The 19,277-nt window shown below is 41.9% G+C and overlaps 1 protein-coding gene across 3 annotated transcripts in view; it reads right to left on the bottom strand.

Moving 5' to 3' along the window:
• Positions 1-4,400: 4,400 nt before the first annotated feature.
• Positions 4,401-19,277, bottom strand: part of esf1 (ESF1, nucleolar pre-rRNA processing protein, homolog) — a 38,958-nt gene continuing 24,081 nt past the window's right edge. For 2 of the 3 annotated variants that reach the window (XM_080721069.1, XM_080721068.1), the window contains 7 exons: positions 17,342-17,558; positions 15,302-15,436; positions 14,808-14,947; positions 12,389-12,479; positions 11,693-11,781; positions 9,977-10,126; positions 4,401-5,254 (listed from right to left, as the gene is read on the bottom strand). In XM_080721069.1, coding sequence (XP_080577195.1) covers positions 4,865-5,254; positions 9,977-10,126; positions 11,693-11,781; positions 12,389-12,479; positions 14,808-14,947; positions 15,302-15,436; positions 17,342-17,558 — 1,212 coding nt within the window. In that variant the 3' untranslated portion in view covers positions 4,401-4,864. The remainder of the gene's footprint in view (positions 5,255-9,976; positions 10,127-11,692; positions 11,782-12,388; positions 12,480-14,807; positions 14,948-15,301; positions 15,437-17,341; positions 17,559-19,277) is intronic. The other variant, XM_080721070.1, reaches the window with a different exon arrangement.

The following is a 19,277-nucleotide window of genomic DNA, read 5'->3' as shown; positions in this document are numbered from 1 at the left end:
AAAGGTCTAAAATCCTCCAGATGCCCACAGGCCTCATCCTGAAGGCACCAACGTTGATTCTTGGAGCTAGAGGGCGCTAGAGGGGATCCAACCAGGTCCAAAATATTGACTTGCCTCTCTGTCGGTCCATCTGAAAATGATGGACCCGCGAAGAACCCAACAAAGTATTATAATAAAACAATAGGGCTTCCCCTCCTGAAGGCTTAACACACCTAAAGGGCTTCCCCTCCTGAAGGCTTAACACACCTAAAGGGCTTCCCCTCCTGAAGGCTAAACACACCTAAAGGGGTTCCCCTCCTGAAGGCTAAACACACCTAAAGGGGTTCCCCTCCTGAAGGCTAAACACACCTAAAGGGGTTCCCGCCCCAAATGGGTTCAACTCTTTAATATTCGGTTTTAAAATTAGACATGAGATGGATGGACTTTTATTATCATTATTAAACTTTAAAATGAGATGTATGCGTGGCAATGACTCTCCACAGTCCATCTGGTCTGTTCTGGCATATTGAGTGACAGCCCCGTTTAACGTTAACAGACCGTTTCCCCGCATCCGATCTCAAGCACTGCTGAACACCATGGAGGCTTTTCAACGAGGGGAGACGTAATCTATAGAGCCACCGGGAAGATGTGACACGGACCCAGTGGCGTAAATATGGAGTGTGCAGCTGGTGCGACGCACCAGGGCCCAGACACGCAGGGGCCCATGAAGGAAGAGAAAAAAAAAAAGAAAAGAAAAAAACGGCACCACCTGGGTGGGCCCGGGGCCCCGCCTGAGTGGGCCCCTGAGTGGGGTGCCAGGGGTGGGTCGGTAAAGTAGTCTGAGAATGGGTTTAGGTAGTGCTGAGTAGCTGCCTAGGCTAGGCCCTAACTGGTGGAGTGCCAAGTGAATGATAATTTATCCAATCATCCTTTGAGACCTGTCAGCTGTGTGTCAATCAGTCAGGATGGGTTGTGTCTATTTAATGTGCAGCACTGAAAAGCTTACAATAAATTTACCCCCATTCGTTCCAGATGGTGACCCGTTTCAAAACGGGTCACCATCCAGAATCAATAGGGGGTAAATTTACTCGAATCAAATTTTTGTCTTAGGAATGCGACAAAAACCAAAAAACATTATTGAACTCTACTCTCCATGGCATGAGTAATCAATAGAAAAAAGTCATTTTGGGGGTGAACTACTCCTTTATGCCTTATGCCTTAACTTCTTTGCCTTTTTTTTTACTATTTTGAAAAACATTTTTAAATACTTCAAATGCTGATCTACATCTGCACATTGTGAGCTTGCAGATCAGCTATTTGAAATATTAAAATAAATATGTCTATATAGTAAAAAAAAAAGGCAAAGAAGTTAAGGCATAAGACCTGGATCATAATAGAGCACCTAGTGTTCTATTTATTTGGTCATGTCAGAGCCCTGGTCATGTTTATAGGCCTATTAAAAAAAAAGGTGCGCACCAAGCAACATATCCAGGTCCTCCCCTGAATCCCCAAAGACACCCGAAAATGACTTAATAAAGGAAACCCGTTTTAGTCGACTTTATACCCAAAAATACCCATTTTGTCCGACTTTATGGCAAATGTCTCCTGGCTTTGTGTTCCCCCTAGTGGGGACAGAGTTAGGTGCCAGTCCTTTGTACATTCTTGTACTTCTGCTTATGTGGACATAAATAACATTTCAAATGTCGCTTGCGCTTGTGTCTATAGGGGTGGGTGGGGGGGCCCCCACAACAAATATCTGCACCAGGGCCAATCACAATGTTGTTACGCCACTGCACAGACCGTCATCTGTGTGGAGCCTGTTTATGACATCATCTGTGTGCGGTATGAAGTCGGTGGAAATGTTTGCAGAATGAAAATGAGCTTCAGCTCCAGTACGAGTCTAGAGACCCGGGCAAACACCTGTGACTGACTGACACCAAGTCTGGGCGATATTAGGAAAACATGGGACATTCAATAACGTTGTTGAAAACCTCAATAACAATACGTCTCACGATAAGTGAACAAAAAAATGCAGTACGGAGTTTAATGTCTTTTTGCTCTAAGTACATTTTTCTAAACTAAAGGCATTAATTCAAGACATTTTACCAAACATCGAGCCTAACAAAGGCAATATAATGCCTCTGAACTTTGACTTTCAGTTGCATTTTGAACATATTATGTAGCCTACATCGGAGGCGAGTGTGTGTGTGTGTGTGTGTGTATGGAAGCCTACTGAGGCAACTTAAACCCCTTTTCCACTGGCCCAACTCCACACCACTCCACACCACACCGCCCACTTGTGTGAGGTTTTCCACTACAAGGTCCTGGGTAGAGTGGTGTGAAAGTGGTACTAAACGGGGTACTAAAAAGTATCCACTCTAGAGTAGGTCTGAGCTAGGCCACACAGGGCCAACCACATCATAATGACTGATCACTCACTGGGTTTTCATTTAGACCACCAGGATATAGTTGTAATACATGATAATAGATTATATTGTGTTATAACCACTATTATAATCTATTATAGTATATTATAATTATCATAGTAATACATTAATACTTTATAATGTATTATAATCACAGTTATAATCCATTATAGTGCATTATAATTAGGATAGTTGTAATACAAATGTATTGTGTGTTATAATCACAGTTAAAAGGGTCAATTTGTTTCTTACCGATAGGGGTACTTTTGTGTAATGGAAAATGTAGATATTTTTATGTGGTGCGGTGTGGTGTGGTGCTAAAGCTGCAGTCGAAAAGGGGCTTTAAGGCCCATTCCCACTGGGCCAGATAACAGATATCTGGAGGTATTTCTCCAGATATTTTTCCATGCAAAGTGGATGGTAGATACAGATAAAAAAAAAGATTTGCCACAGATAAAAGTATCTGTGGCAAATATCTGTGGTAGACTTTTTTTTTTATCTGTATCTACCATCCACTTTGCATGGACAGATATCTGGAGAAATATCTCCAGATATCTGTTATCTGGCCCAGTGGGAATGGGCCTTTAGTGTGTGAGAGAGGTGGAGGAGCAGCTAGGCTCAACTTGATTTAAATTTCTCCGCTTCAGTGTCTTACCGATTTTTGCTCAATCTGCAACTACACATAATAATATTCAATGTACTTTGATAAATGCTGTCTCCCGCAATACGTATATTGTGCATGTTGATACCTTGATGAGGGGTACATTTTCAACACACTGTATAGATAGACACCTTTATATATATATATCACCCTGTATATACTGTATATATATATATACTGTATATATATACTGTATATACTGTATATATATACTGTATATACTGTATATCACCCAGCCTTAACTGACACACACCTGGGAGTGACAGACACACTTGAAGCTCCCACCAGAGTGAAAACAAACAGAAGAACATTCCTTACAGGTTGCATAGCGTTGTGAAGGTGACCGCACCAGGCTGCCATCACTGAAGGGAAGAAAGAATCCACCAAAATAACGTTTATGAACTTTCTTTTAGGACTTTTATATTCATAAAGGATAAACAAGTGAAACTGCATGTGAACTGAGAGACAGGGGAGACTGAACAGGGTTCCCACACATCCTTACCAATTCATTTCCAAAACTTTTCCAGAATATTTAACCCGATTTCCAGGACTATATATCAATAATTCAGCTCAATAACGAGTCGCTTACTCCTATGCGCAATGCCCAAAGACAGGTAGTGTATGCCAGTGGTTCTCAACCTTTTCAAACCGTGACCCTTGAAAATAATCATATTTGTAGAGAGTTGAGGAATTTTGTATAACACGGTTTTATTGTGAAAATAGCAGATCTACATGCTCACAACGCGAGGCGTTGTGAGCATGTAGATCTGCTATTTTCACAATTTCTGCCTCTAATATTTGACAGTTTGGTCAATGTTTAATTTGTCATTTCAGAGGTATTAACACAATCAATAACCAAGGACAATGCATAGCTATTGCTTCCAGGACCCTTGATCAATTCCTAAACTTTTCCAGTACTGGATTTTTTTTCTTCTAATTTCAAAATATTTCCAGGAATGTCATGACCGGGCACCCTGTGTTAAACTCTACACAGCAATGATCAGCATCTCAATAAAGAGCTGCAACCTTTTAGTTCTGACCAAAACACATCGCCTTCCCCTTCCTATAATGATCCTTACAGCTGGGGTTCTCAAACCGTATTCATGTCAAAGACCCCCAAATGAAGGTAAGAAAAAGGCTAGTCCAGAATTCTCCTTTAAATACAGTTTGGTTTGATAATGAAACAGTCCACTAGGACAGGGGTTCTCAACCTTATCAGGCCACGACCCCCGAATAATCAGATTTTAACTGGGGACCCCCCCCCCCCACCCCACCCTGACCCCCCCCCCCACCCCAAATTATTTTGGAGGGGTCCCCAGATGATTAACTTAATGTACAACATTGTTTTCTCACTCAACAGTAAACAAACTGACATGTTTGAGTGTATATCCTCTATACACTCAATCTGCACATTGGCCAAATTGGCAAATATTAGAGGTAGTCGGGGACGTTGGGTTCCTATCGACTTTCTATACAGGAGGAAAATACCCAGAAAACAAAGACTAAGGCAGAAACTGTTCTTAAACCCTCCACTAGGCGGCCTCATCATTATAATGGTGTAGTTCTTAAACCCTCCACTAGAGGCCTCATCATTATAATGGTGTAGTTCTTAAACCCTCCACTAGAGGCCTCATCATTATAATGGTGTAGTTCTTAAACCCTCCACTAGAGGCCTCATCATTATAATGGTGTAGTTCTTAAACCCTCCACTAGAGGCCTCATCATTATAATGGTGTAGTTCTTAAACCCTCCACTAGGAGGCCTCATCATTATAATGGTGTAGTTCTTAAACCCTCCACTAGGAGGCCTTGTGCTTCTTGCGAGCCTGGAACTGCTGTGTTTTGCTCTTGATGTTTTTGACCAGCAGAGACAAACTGGGGTCCAGCAGAGCTTCCTGTTTCCTGCCCTCTGTTTCCTGTTTCCTGCTGCTGCCGTGTGCTTCCTGTGTGGGTGGGGTGGGGGGGGTGGTGTCCTCATGGGGGCGCTTCTTCTTCTTCTCCTCGTCGGTCCCTTTGGCGTGGCGGCGGTCCTTCTCCTCCTCACCGGTCCCTTTGGCGTGGCGGCGCCGCTCCTTCTCCTCCAGGATGCTCTGGGTCGCCTTGGTCTTCTTGTAGTGGGGGTCTGAGGGGTCCAGGTTGAACAGAGCCGAGGTGAACACCGCCTGGAAGCGGGGGTCCTTCACATCCACCTGCAATTAGGATTATAATCCCTTAGTTAGTGCTGTTGTATGATTAGATTATAATCTGTTAGTTAGTGCTGTTGTATGATTAGATTATAATCTGTTAGTTAGTGCTGTTGTATGATTAGATTATAATCCCTTAGTGTTTCTCAACCACTGTGCCTGGGGACCTTTGGTGTGCCCCTGAGAAGGGTCAAGTGTGCCCCTTGAAACTGCTTATTGTATTGTATAATTTATCATTTTAAAAATGATTTAAACTAGTGAAAACAGCAGATCTACAAGCACACAACGCCTCGCGGTGCGAGGCGTTGTGCTTGTAGATCTGCTGTTTTCACTACTGTTGTGCGACGGCCTTGTGTGATGAAGCAGGGCTTTGCTTTGCGAAGAAACGTACACACTTGAAACTTGGAGATACAAGGTTTCTTCCCGACAGTGAGGATATTTACACCCCCGTATTATGTTGGTGTGACCATGGATTCTTGGGACATGAAAAGTGTGGCCATGCAGAAAAAAGGTTGAGAAACACTGCCTTAGTTAGTGATGTTGTATGATTAGAATAGAATTATAATCTGTTAGTGAGTGATGTTGTATGATTAGAATAGAATTATAATCTGTTAGTGAGTGGTGTTGTAGTCCAGTCCACCTAACCGCCGGGATACACCAAGGCTTTTCGCGTGTGTCCACACGCCTATGTACGTTTTGGAAAGATCCAATGTACTGTATATCAATTCAGCCGACTACACCTGACTCACGGATAGCGCGAATCCCGGATACGCATTCCCTAAAAATAGGATTGGTTCTATTTTTACGCACGCATATGCGTTTTGTACACAGACTCTCTGATCTCCCGCACAAATACTCCCTCCTTGGTGTAGCCGGGGTATTTTTGCACACGCACAGGTGTGGTGTAGCCCGGCCGCAAAGCCAGTCAGAGTCAAGACCGAGACCAGATAAAAATAAAATAAAATAAAGAAAGAATAAATAAAATGAAGGTAGCTCAGTGGGTTTTATCCCTCTTCATTGCATGTGTAGTTAAATGTATTGCTCTGGTACACTTTGAGAGCAGAATGAAGAAGATAGATCTATGTATGAAACGTCATGGATTCTCAGGACATCATTTAACATCTTGAACAGTTTATAGTTCCTGATATTATTTGCACTCATTTTACAATGGTTTTAGTTACTAAACCATTTACACACAGCATTTAGTACTTCATCAATGAAAAGCACCAGACAGCTCTCTTATAAGTATAATGGTTAACTCATTGACTGCCAAGGCCCGAGTTTCCCGAGTTATTACAGTAGTAACAGGGTGCCACAGCCCGAGTTTCCCGAGTTGGAAGCCATTTTGAAAAAAAAAAGAAAAAAAAAACGTTTTTTTTTTTTTTTTTTTTTTTCAATTTTTTTTTTTATAAAGAAAATTCTAAAAATGCCTCAAATGTATTAGGCATGATCGCAATTGCGAAATTGCATGTTTAGCCCCATAACAAACACATCTTTCAAAATGTAAAAAATGGCTGTTTTGTCTGACTTTGAAGGCTTGTATCTCATGAATGCCTGCACGGATTTCCAAGCGGATTTTTTGTTTGAAAGCTGTTAAAAAGTACTACACATATGGTGCATGATCTAGGTATGGGCGTGCACGATCCGTGTACTAAAAATTGATCCATGCACTAGACATTTAGGAAGGTGGCAGTGTTTGTTTTGTCTGACTTTGAAGGCTTCTATCTCATGAATGCCTGAACGGATTTCCAAGCGGATTTTTTTGTTTGAAAGCTGTTAAAAAGTACTACACATATGGTGCATATATGGTGCATGGGCGTGCACGATCCGTGCACTAAAAATTGATCCGTGCACTAGAAATTTAGGAAGGTGGCATCCTGGTACTTGGCGGCCATCTTGAAAAGGGCATTCAATGAGTTAATGTGAATAGGTTCCTCATAATTTAATACAATTATTTCATTGCATTGTCTTGACTCTTAACTCGAGTGGACTCGGTGAGGGAAGATTCTCGATATATAAGGAAATAAGGTAAAAACACTGAAAAACACTGGCACTGAATACACAAATACTGTAACTGGAAATCCAGTCAATAAGAACCAGCCAGTAAGACTCCCTAATCGGGAGTTAAGTGACCGTCAGGTCTCATACACAAACTTCAGAAGGCAATGGTAGCCAATCAGGAGGGAATATGGGAAATGGGACAGATCCATGTTGATGACATGACTTTAGAGATACTGTGTACCGCAGGGGTCGGCAATTAGATTTGGCCTCGGGCCAATTTTTTTCAGGCCAATTAGATGGCGGGCCAGAACATTAAATAAAAAAAAAATGAAAGGCTATTTTAAGAAAGTCATAGTTAAACAATACTGTAACTCCAAGACAGACTGCCTTACAAGACATAGGCATCTGTGATTAAAAAATAAAAATATATAGACCTATATGTGGAAAACAAGCTGTTTTCCCCTCTTTCTATTTGCAAATAGGACTGATTAGTGGAGCCTATAATAATTTGAATGATTAGGCTACATACTTTTATTCATGTTCATAATTATTATTCCCCTCTTCTCTGCTGCCAGTAGGCTACAACATTACATACACATATGCATGATTCATAATAAATCACTTTGCACATCTCACAACGCTGTGCAGCACGACGCTTTGTGAGTTTGTAGATTGAATAATGTGCGCATTCTGCGCGACACCGCTGCACGTTGGATCAAACATTGGTCGTTAGTGTGAATTGAGTGCAGCTGCAAGCCTACTTGTGCAGAAAGACAGACAGCTGACAACGCGAAACATTCAGCCTTATCTGCTTCTAGTTGGCAAGAGAACACAATCCAAAGGCATGAAGAAAGAGGAGTAAACAGTGAAAAGGGGCGTTTAAAGAGGAATATGGACAGCAAACTTTGTGTTTATCCTCCTACCTGGTCTCATCTACGCAAAGCCATTTGAGAAGCACCACGGCTTTCCCGTGACAGTTTTGGTTGCTTGCAAGGATTTTAGACACAGCACCAAAGATGAAGCATGGATATGGCACCACTTAGTTTCCACCCAAGACAGAAGCAGTTTGACCACAGGTAGCCTACAACGGTACAAGCTCACAGCAGCAGCACCACTCCACTGCTGCGTGACTCTGCGGACTGTGTGTGTGTGTGTGTGTGTGTGTGTGTGTGTGTGTTTGAGTGAGTGAGTGAGTGAGAGAGAGAGAGACGGTACAGAGCAGCGACACGTTCGTTCGCTCGTAGTGCTACCAATCTAGTGGGACTGTCAGTATTGTTTAAATAAAAAGTAAAATTAAAATTCATAAATCTCAAAATAATCTGAGGGGCCAGAAATAATTTCCGAGGGGCCAGTTTTGGCCCGCGGGCCGCCTATTGCCGACCCCTGGTGTACCGCTTTGCGTGATTTTAGGGCAAAATCTGTAGGAGCAGTGTCCAAAAAATGTGTTTTGCTAAAATTGTCCTGATGGTGGCGCTAGAAGAGGGCCATGTGAGAAATGAGGGGTGGAGGGTTGTGGTTTGGCAGCCAAGGAGTGTGTGTGCAAGGTTTGGTATGGATGGGGCCAACGGTGGTGGAGATATGAGTAGAGTAGGACAGTATGAGTAGTAGATATGACTAGTAGATATGAGTAGGACAGTATCAGTGTTACCTGGAAGCTGTCTTCCTCCAGAGGTTGGTTATATTATTATTAATATTAATAAAGTATTATAATATATTAATAACAGTACCTGGAAGCTGTCTTCCTCCAGAGGCTGGTTATATTATTATTAATATTAATAAAGTATTATAATATATTAATAACAGTACCTGGAAGCTGTCTTCCTCCAGAGGCTGGTTATATTATTATTAATATTAATAAAGTATTATAATATATTAATAACAGTACCTGGAAGCTGTCCTCCTCCAGAGGCTGGTTATATTATTATTAATAAAGTATTATAATATATTAATAACAGTACCTGGAAGCTGTCCTCCTCCAGAGGCTGGTTATATTATTATTAATAAAGTATTATAATATATTAATAACAGTACCTGGAAGCTGTCCTCCTCCAGAGGCTGGTTATATTATTATTAATAAAGTATTATAATATATTAATAACAGTACCTGGAAGCTGTCTTCCTCCAGAGGCTGGTTGTATTTATTATTAATATTAATAAAGTATTATAATATATTAATAACAGTACCTGGAAGCTGTCCTCCTCCAGAGGCTGGTTATATTATTATTAATAAAGTATTATAATATATTAATAACAGTACCTGGAAGCTGTCTTCCTCCAGAGGCTGGTTATATTATTATTAATATTAATAAAGTATTATAATATATTAATAACAGTACCTGGAAGCTGTCTTCCTCCAGAGGCTGGTTATATTATTATTAATATTAATAAAGTATTATAATATATTAATAACAGTACCTGGAAGCTGTCTTCCTCCAGAGGCTGGTTATATTATTATTAATATTAATAAAGTATTATAATATATTAATAACAGTACCTGGAAGCTGTCCTCCTCCAGAGGCTGGTTATATTATTATTAATAAAGTATTATAATATATTAATAACAGTACCTGGAAGCTGTCCTCCTCCAGAGGCTGGTTGTATTTATTATTAATATTAATAAAGTATTATAATATATTAATAACAGTACCTGGAAGCTGTCCTCCTCCAGAGGCTGGTTGTATTTATTATTAATATTAATAAAGTATTATAATATATTAATAACAGTACCTGGAAGCTGTCCTCCTCCAGAGGCTGGTTGTTCTTCTTCAGGGTCTTGCGTTTCTTCTTGCTGAGGTTCTGAAGCTCAACGATCTCATCGTAGTTGAAGTGTTTACGTTCTCCGTCCTCCACGTCGTCCATTAGGAGAGCCATCTCCGCCTGGCACGCACACACACACACACATACATATATACACACACACACACACACACACACACACACACACACACACACACACACACACACACACACACACACACACACACACACACACACACACACACACACACACACACACACGTACGCACGCACATGCAAGCACGCGCACACATGCACACACAAACAATACACATTTATTAAAACCAGAGATTCAATTAAGTATCAATCAACCTGTAGTATCAACTTACAGTAGGAACCTTAAAGGACAACTCAGTTTGTTTTTTGTTTTTTTTTCACAACAAGGGTTCATGTTTTAGATTGTAATTGGAGAAAAGAAAGAATGTGTTAAAAAATAAATAAATACTGCTTGCTATTGTTTTAGTGTGGCTAAACATGTCTTTTTAGACACAATAAGCCAGGGATGTCTTGATTACTATTTACAGTAACACTGCTAGACCATCTGGAGCATCTTGGTAGTGTGAAGCCAGAGGTAAACACACAGTAATGTAGACTCATTGTTACCTCTGCTTCTCATTCACAAGATGTACCGCCATATTTCATGTGTAATTACATTATTTGCTTATTGTGTTGGCATCTATTGTTAGCTATGCTCATACCGTGACCAGGGAAATGCTCTAAAAGCATCTATTGTTAGGATGCTCATACCGTGACCAGGGTTATGCTCTAAAAGCATCTATTGTTAGGATGCTCATACCGTGACCAGGGTTATGCTCTAAAAGCATCTATTGTTAGCTATGCTCATACCGTGACCAGGGTTATGCTCTAAAAGCATCTATTGTTAGGATGCTCATACCGTGACCAGGGTTATGCTCTAAAAGCATCTATTGTTAGGATGCTCATACCGTGACCAGGGTTATGCTCTAAAAGCATCTATTGTTAGGATGCTCATACCGTGACCAGGGAAATGCTCTAACAGTGTTTATTACCCGGCTTGTTTGAATGCTTGATTCTGATTGGTCAAACGCTGAAATCAGCGGTCTGTTATTTCTAGATAACAGACCACTCCGCTCTATAACAGACCGCTGTCTAATCAAAGACTCAGAGCACCTGCTGCAGTTAGGCTGCACTGTATGACTATTGTGCTGTATCCAACATGTCAGCCATGTAAACAAACACACAGTGACATTTACAACTAAACGTTGATCTCAAGAATGTTTTTAAAAATATTTTAAGCGAGAAATAGACGACGTAGTATCAGAAAATGGATTCTATCTAATCAGCACTTCCTTGTTTTCCAAGGCGACCGTGTCGCGCTGGGAGGGACGCCCAGCGCAACACTTGTGGAATACTTTCAGCTGTCTGTAAACAAGGAAATACTTTGTTTTGTTTTTAGTTTTGAGTCAAATTATTAATTTTATTTAGTAGCCGGGGTAATAAGCGGGATAATGATTGGCTCCTTGGTGAATGACGATAGATAACATCCCTTTAGCCTGATAACCGCGGAGCCATTCATTATCCCTTACATACAACATAGTTTTCATTTCACCAGGACTTTACAATATATATATATATTTACATATTATGACTATAAATATGAATTCAAACCTTTCTATTCTCCAGCTCTTCCTCCTCCTCTGCTGTTCTCTCCTCTTCCTCCTTCTTGCTTTTCTTTCCCTTCGTCTTCTTCTTCACCTCTGAATGGAAGAACACACAGAACGTACACTTTAAAGTTTAAACCAACTGGGGCTGGGACGCGTGGAGCGTCGTCCAGGGTGTTTTAGGGAAGGGAGAAGAGTCTGGGACGCGTGGAGCGTCGTCCAGGGTGTTTTAGGGAAGGGAGAAGAGTCTGGGACGCGTGGAGCGTCGTCCGGGGTGTTTTAGGGAAGGGAGAAGAGTCTGGGACGCGTGGAGCGTCGTCCAGGGTGTTTTAGGGAAGGGAGAAGAGTCTGGGACGCGTGGAGCGTCGTCCAGGGTGTTTTAGGGAAGGGAGAAGAGTCTGGGACGCGTGGAACGTCGTCCAGGGTGTTTTAGGTCATACTTGATTAGTGAAGAATGGTATTGATCAGATGAATCGTATGGATCAGTAAGGTATTGATTAGATGGATGGTACTGATCAGTAAAGATCAGAAAGGTATTGATTAGATGCTACCTGTGGTACCCAGCTTCTCTGATCAGTAAAGTATTGATCAGATGGATAGTATTGATCAGTAAAGATCAGAAAGGTATTGATTAGATGATCAGTCAAGTATTGATTAGATGGATAGTATTGATCAGAAAAGTATTGATCAGATGCTACAGTACCGGTGGTCCCCAGCTCCTCAGTGAAGAAGGGGTCGTTGAGGTCAACATCTGAAGGAACTTCGTCATCACTGAGGTCTTCCTCAGTGGGCTCCTGGAGGTTACAATAAAACAACACAAAGATCACAGATTACACAGAGGAATGTGAAATTAATCATTTCAGATAGTATGAAAACCGCTTGTATGTCAGTCACTTTTCTGTCCCTCACTCTACGCTATGCACTAAAGCATTGAAAGCAGGTCACACAAATGTCTAAGTCACACATTTGGTGTAACACCCCCTCACAGGGGGTCATTGATGGCCCGTGACTCTCCGAGACAACACAATCAGTGTAGCACACATTTGGTGACGTAGGCTCGCTAAAACAACAGATATACAAGCTCACAACGTGTCACTCTGTGGTGCGTCATGGGCAGAGGGAGGAGGCGGGGGAAAGGGTCGATCTACAAGAAGCAACCATCATTTCCTCGAGAGCTTCCCAGACAAACTAAGCCAGTCGCAACGCGCACATGGTTCTGACTTTACAAGCCAAGAAAAACACGTGTTAAAGGACAACTTTGTTTTTTTACAACAAGGGTTCATATTTTAGATTGCAATTAGAGAAAAGAAAAAGTGAGTGTTAAAATCTTTTCATTTACTTCGTTCTATTGTTTTATCACGTTTACCGTGCTAAAACGTGGGGCATGCGTACGCATGGGGGCATGCGTACAAGTGGCTAAATATGTATTTTTAGACACAATAAGCCAGCAGTTTCTTTATTGCTATTTACAGTTCAAGTTCAAGTTAAGGTTTTATTAGAAAACATCATAGCATAACAGTATGAATTTTGATGTTTCTTACAGTTCAGATCAATAAAACAAGAGGACCGCTCTATTAAAAAAATAAAAACAAATCATCAAATATAAAAATACAACAATAAAAACATTTCTATTACTTCTGGTAAAGCTTGTATGCTCTTGGGAGGAATGACATCCGGTGCCTTTGTGTGTGACTCACAGGCACTAACACTTCTAGCCTCCATAAGTCACATCCAACCATGAAAGGTTGTGTTGTATCTTGGGAATGGGCTTATTCTGTGTAAAATGACATATTTAGCCACTTGTACGCATGCCCCCAACCACTGAAATATGAATCTCTAAAACAAAAGAAAGAAGTAAATGAAATCATTTGAACACTCATCTTTTATATAATTTAATTACAATCTAAAATATGAACCCTTGTTGTAAAAAAACTAAAGTTGTCCTTTAAATCAGTTAATATAGCAGTATGGAAACACAACTGAAGACAAAAGAATACGATGAGATTTTTGTTTTCAGCTGTGAAACGAGACGTCGGCTGTCCAAAGCTTGCAGTTGCAAGCCTGCTGGCCGCTTGTTTCTTTGGCAGAATCTGGCAACACAGCAAGTCTGTAAAAGGCAATGGCGGTCCTAGGGATGGGACGATAAGCCATATTATCGTTGATCGTGATAAAAACGAATTCATTTAATAATACATTTAATTTAATTTATCGTGATATCATCCTCCGTCATGCACTGGGATCAATTCACCTTTTATTTGCAGAGCTGCATATCCGGTACCATTTAAACCCTCTATTGGTAAAACATCTTTTTCACCCTCTACCAAATCTTTTTTCCCCAAAAAAATAGCAGATCTACCAGTATCTCATCGGGAGATAAGCGTCCGTCAAGGTCACAGCGTGATTTTAGGGCAAAATGTGTAGAAGAGGGCCATGTGAGAATTGATGGGTGGATGGTTGTGGTTTGGCAGGCAAGGACTGTGTGCAAAATTTAGCATGGATCGGGGCAACGGTTGCGGAGATATGAGTAGGGCAAAAGTTGACGTGTGACAGACAGACTGACTGACTGACTGACTGACTGACGGACAGCTGGTGGAGGTTTTGATAGTAACTGCGACCTGACGCAGTAGATCTGTTCCTCCCTAGGATAATGGACTTTGGGGATATTTAGATTATTGTGATAATATGTGTCCCACCACGGCTGACGGCTAGTCATTGATTTTTTTTTCATTTAGATTTTTTTGATATTTTGAGATGCTGTTGTGGCTTAATTACATTTTAGAGAAAAAACAAAACAAAACGTCCTTATAGCTCCAGTGAATAACGGAGCCATGCGAGATGACTTGCCCGGTGCCACGGTGGGTCACATGACTTGCCCGGTGCCACGGTGGGTCACATGACTTGCCCGGTGCCACGGTGGGTCACATGACTTGCCCGGTGCCACGGTGGGTCACATATCCTAAATCCATATTTCTTTGGTCACAATAGTCGTGATATGAAATGTTCATATGTCCCATCCCTAGTGTGTGTGTGTGTGTGTGTGTGTGTGTGTGTGTGTGTGTGTGTGCACGTGCGTGCGTGTGTGCGTGTGTGTATGTGAGTGTGTGTGCGCGTGCATCAGTCACCTCCTGTTTCTTCTTCTTGTCTCTCCTCAGTTTCTTCTTGTTCTTCTTCTTCTCCAGGTATTCTTCCCAGGGGGTCAGCTGACCCTTGACCTCCTGCTGCTTCTTCTGCTTCACCAGCTGCTCTGTGGTCTGCCTGAGACCTGTTGAGCAAGGCAGCAAGGCACAGAGTGAGTGAACCCATGTGACCACATGTCCGTCCGTCCGTCCGTCCGTCATGCACGGCACCAACACAGGCCTCAATTTCTTGATGTTCAAAAAGCAATTAAATTGGTGTACAGTATGTGTATTATCAAAGCTCATAGCCTACTATCATAGTGGCATAAAATGGGAGAAGAAATAGACAATATAATCATAAATTATTTGCATGAAAATTGATCGTCTCCAGAAATTCATAATCGTGACAGCCCTGTGTGTGTGTGTGTGTGTGTGTGTGTGTGTGTGTGTGTGTGTGTGTGTGTGTGTGTGTGTGTGTGTGTGCGTGTGCGTGTGCTCACCTGGTGTCCATGTGACCTCCATCTCCATGTGTTTATCGTGTTTCTTCTCTTTGTCCTGGATTCCCTTCAGCAGCTCTCTGTACTTACTGATCTGCTGCTCTGCTCTCTGCTTCTTCTGTCTGGGTTTCAGCACTTCTGGAATGAAAACACCTTTCATTACGTAGAAAACAGAGTTTGCACACAGGACAGTTGCGTTTTTTTCGTTTGCTGCATAAATAAAACGCATTGGATTTGGTGTGCAAGGCTGTGCGGAATCGGCGCTGCGGATCCCAAAAGGAGTCATAAAAGGAGTGATGAGTTTTTTACTGTATGCGACAAGAGTAAGACGCACAAATCCAACTGGGTTCAATCGAGATAAAAACGCACGGCTGCAGCCACTCGTTGCACGGCTACTTCGGATCCGGTGTGCATGAGGTCGTAGAGAATCATTGTTTTCTTTTAAAAAAATGAAATTGTCCGTTTTATCCGTGCGGATAAACGCGCCTGTGTGCAAAGGGCTTTAGGAGTGCATCTGTTTGGCTGTAGAGTCAAAGTCTCCCACGCAAAGTGCTCTCTGGTGGCCAGGTGACAACATTGATGCAAAAAAAGCTGAGGGACAGTTAAAAAGCCTTTGTTTTAGGGCTAATTTAAAAAAGCACCTACGCGTTGCGGCACAATGCCTTCTTCAGGGCGACTAAAACTGTTTTTGCACCTTTAATTATTTACTGATAATGAACACCTTATCCATCCTGCTGATTGAGCTGTGCTTTTATCGATTCCACTATTGAGAATGTTCTAATATTTTGTGGAAAGACGTGAGATGACAAATTCTGAACAGAACTGGCATTTAGATGTGACTGTGAGTTTGTGGCTGACCACCATCTATGAAGATGACCACCATCCATGAAGATGACCACCATCCATGAAGATGACCACCATCCATGAAGATGACCACCATCCATGAAGATGACCACCATCTATGAAGATGACCACCATCTATGAAGATGACCACCATCCATGAAGATGACCACCATCCATGAAGATGACCACCATCTATGAAGATGACCACCATCCATGAAGATGACCACCATCCATGAAGATGACCACCATCCATGAAGATGACCACCATCTATGAAGATGACCACCATCTATGAAGATGACCACCATCCATGAAGATGACCACCATCTATGAAGATGACCACCATCTATGAAGATGACCACCATCCATGAAGATGACCACCATCTATGAAGATGACCACCATCTATGAAGATGACCACCATCCATGAAGATGACCACCATCCATGAAGATGACCACCATCTATGAAGATGACCACCATCTATGAAGATGACCACCATCCATGAAGATGACCACCATCTATGAAGATGACCACCATCTATGAAGATGACCACCATCCATGAAGATGACCACCATCCATGAAGATGACCACCATCCATGAAGATGACCACCATCCATGAAGATGGACCACCATCATCTGACCACCATCTGACCACCATCTGACCACCATCTATGAAGATGACCACCATCCATGAAGATGACATTTAGATGTGACTGTGAGTTTGTGGCTGACCACCATCTATGAAGATGTGCATTTAGATGTGACTGTGAGTTTGTGGCTGACCACCATCTATGAAGATGTGCATTTAGATGTGACTGTGAGTTTGTGGCTGACCACCATCTATGAAGATGTGCATTTAGATGTGACTGTGAGTTTGTGGCTGACCACCATCTGACCACCATCTGACCACCATCCATGAAGATGACAATTGACAAAAGTAAGTAGGTTGTAAGTAAGTTGTTCTGTAAGATTTGTCGAATCGAATCGCAGCCCATGTATTGGATACGTATGGAATCAATCTAGAGATCTGCTATGTTTGGCTAAAGTTCTCAGAATATGGACGCTAGGGTTCAAGTGGTTAATATAAAAAAGGATAAAACAAGTTTCTATCACTCAAAGATTTGGAGGACCCCCTGTAGTAACTCTGAGGACCCCCTAGGGGTCCCGGACCCCCTGTCGAAGACCCCTGAGGTAAACAATCACCTTCTTTCAGCTCCTGGACCTTGGTCTCCTCTGGGGTTTTGTCCTCTGGGAACTCCAGGGCCCCCCACCCCCCCTCCCCCTCCCCCTCCCCCCCCTCCTCTTCGCTGGAGGAGGCCAGGTAAGCCTGGAAGTCCATGTCCAGGAGCTTGTCCTTCTTAAAGTCTCTGCTGAGGGCCGTCACTCGGTCATGATCGTTCTGATCCCACGTTAGCTTCACCTGAACACACACACACACACACACACACACACACACACACACACACACACACACACACACACACACACACACACACACACACACACACACACACACACACACACACACACACACACACACACACACACACACACACACACGGTCATGGTCGTTCTCATCCCACGTTAGCTTCACCTGAACACACACATGCACATTGTCATTGGTTAAATGTTATCCTGTGAGGCTTAGTTGATTGGTTGAGCTGCCATTTCCTCAATGTCTAAAAGTTACTCTAGAAAAGTTTTTGCTGCTTCCTCATTGGCTAAAAGTTATAAAATAACCCCATTGACTTGAATGGGGAAAATACAAAAATGGCAGCCACACTTGCAATTTATCAGAATGTCATCTTCTACTATATTTGCCCTATGATAGGGGAGGTCTAAAATGCCCCAATATGCTGTGGTACTACTGGGCAGCACAGCTGAGAACTATAATGTTCTACTATACAGAGGAGGGGTCTCCTAGTTGGAGAAACATTGAATCAGGTTCCTTAAAGATCCCGATGCCCAATTATCTTTACTCTAACTTATTAAGTAAACTTAAAAAAGCTACAACCAATCCTATTGTTAAAAACATGATTAAGGTCTGGCAAGATGTTCGGAAATATTTGTGCGATATCATCCCCATTTCTCGCTTCAGCCCGATTTGGGGGAATGAGGCATTTGCTCCGGGTAGGGCAGATGGAGGTTTTAAGCTTTGGGCTGGAAAAGGAATCAAACAACTAAAATATGTTTTTGGCAAAAATAAGACTCTGCTCTCATTTGAAGAACTTATGGCTAAATGTAATATTCCTAGAACACACCTGTTTAAATTTTTCCAACTTAGGGACTTTATAAGGGTTAAACAAGCACAGTCTCTGACGATCCCTCCTCTGTCGATAATAGAAAGAGCTCTCATCAGGAATCCCTTTGAAAGGGGCCTCATATCTGGGTTTTATACCCTCCTGGTGGACTTCTCGCCTGAAACATCTGAATCTAGATTTAATGCCTGGAACTCTGATTTACAAGGGGAGCTAACAATGGATGAGTTTAACACAGCCTGTGAGGAGGCTCAGGCACAGACTAGTAATACTCGTTTAAAACTGCTACAATATAATTGGTTGATGAGGGTGTACATCACACCAGAAAAAATGAACAAATGTAATTCTAATATCCCGGACACTTGTATCAGATGTAACGATGATAAAGGCACTCTGTTCCATTGCTTGTGGGCATGTCCAAGAATAAAGGAGTTTTGGGAGGAGGTTAGAAAGGAGCTACAACGGATACTACTTATTAACATTGAGCTAGATCCAAAACTCTTCTTATTAGGCCTTTACCCGATTGGCCATAGGATAAAAAACAACGAGATTAAATTTCTGGATCTTGGGTTCCTGCAAGCCAAAAGGGTTATCGCCCTTTCATGGAAAAAGACAGGGAAACCTAGCATCGCTCAGTGGTTTAAGGAATTGTCTTTGTGCCTTCCATTAGAAAGGATCACATACACTCTCAAAAACAAACAAGAGCTATTTGAGAAAATATGGGGGAATTTTATCCAGTATGTCAAGGGCAATGATCTCTCGTACTTAAAGGAGGAACCAGGTGTGGGGAAGCTGCATTCCCTCTGTGGTCGTTGGTCCGGCCTTGTGGCGTGGGACTCTGGGTGTAAATAGTGTATATAGTATATGTGCTCTTTGTATCA

This window comes from Nannobrachium achirus, assembly GCF_963921795.1.
Source record: "Nannobrachium achirus genome assembly, chromosome: 3".
Lineage (NCBI taxonomy): Eukaryota > Metazoa > Chordata > Actinopteri > Myctophiformes > Myctophidae > Nannobrachium > Nannobrachium achirus.
The sequence above is the reverse complement of the archived record's forward strand: the minus strand, read 5'-3'. Positions and strand labels throughout refer to the sequence as shown.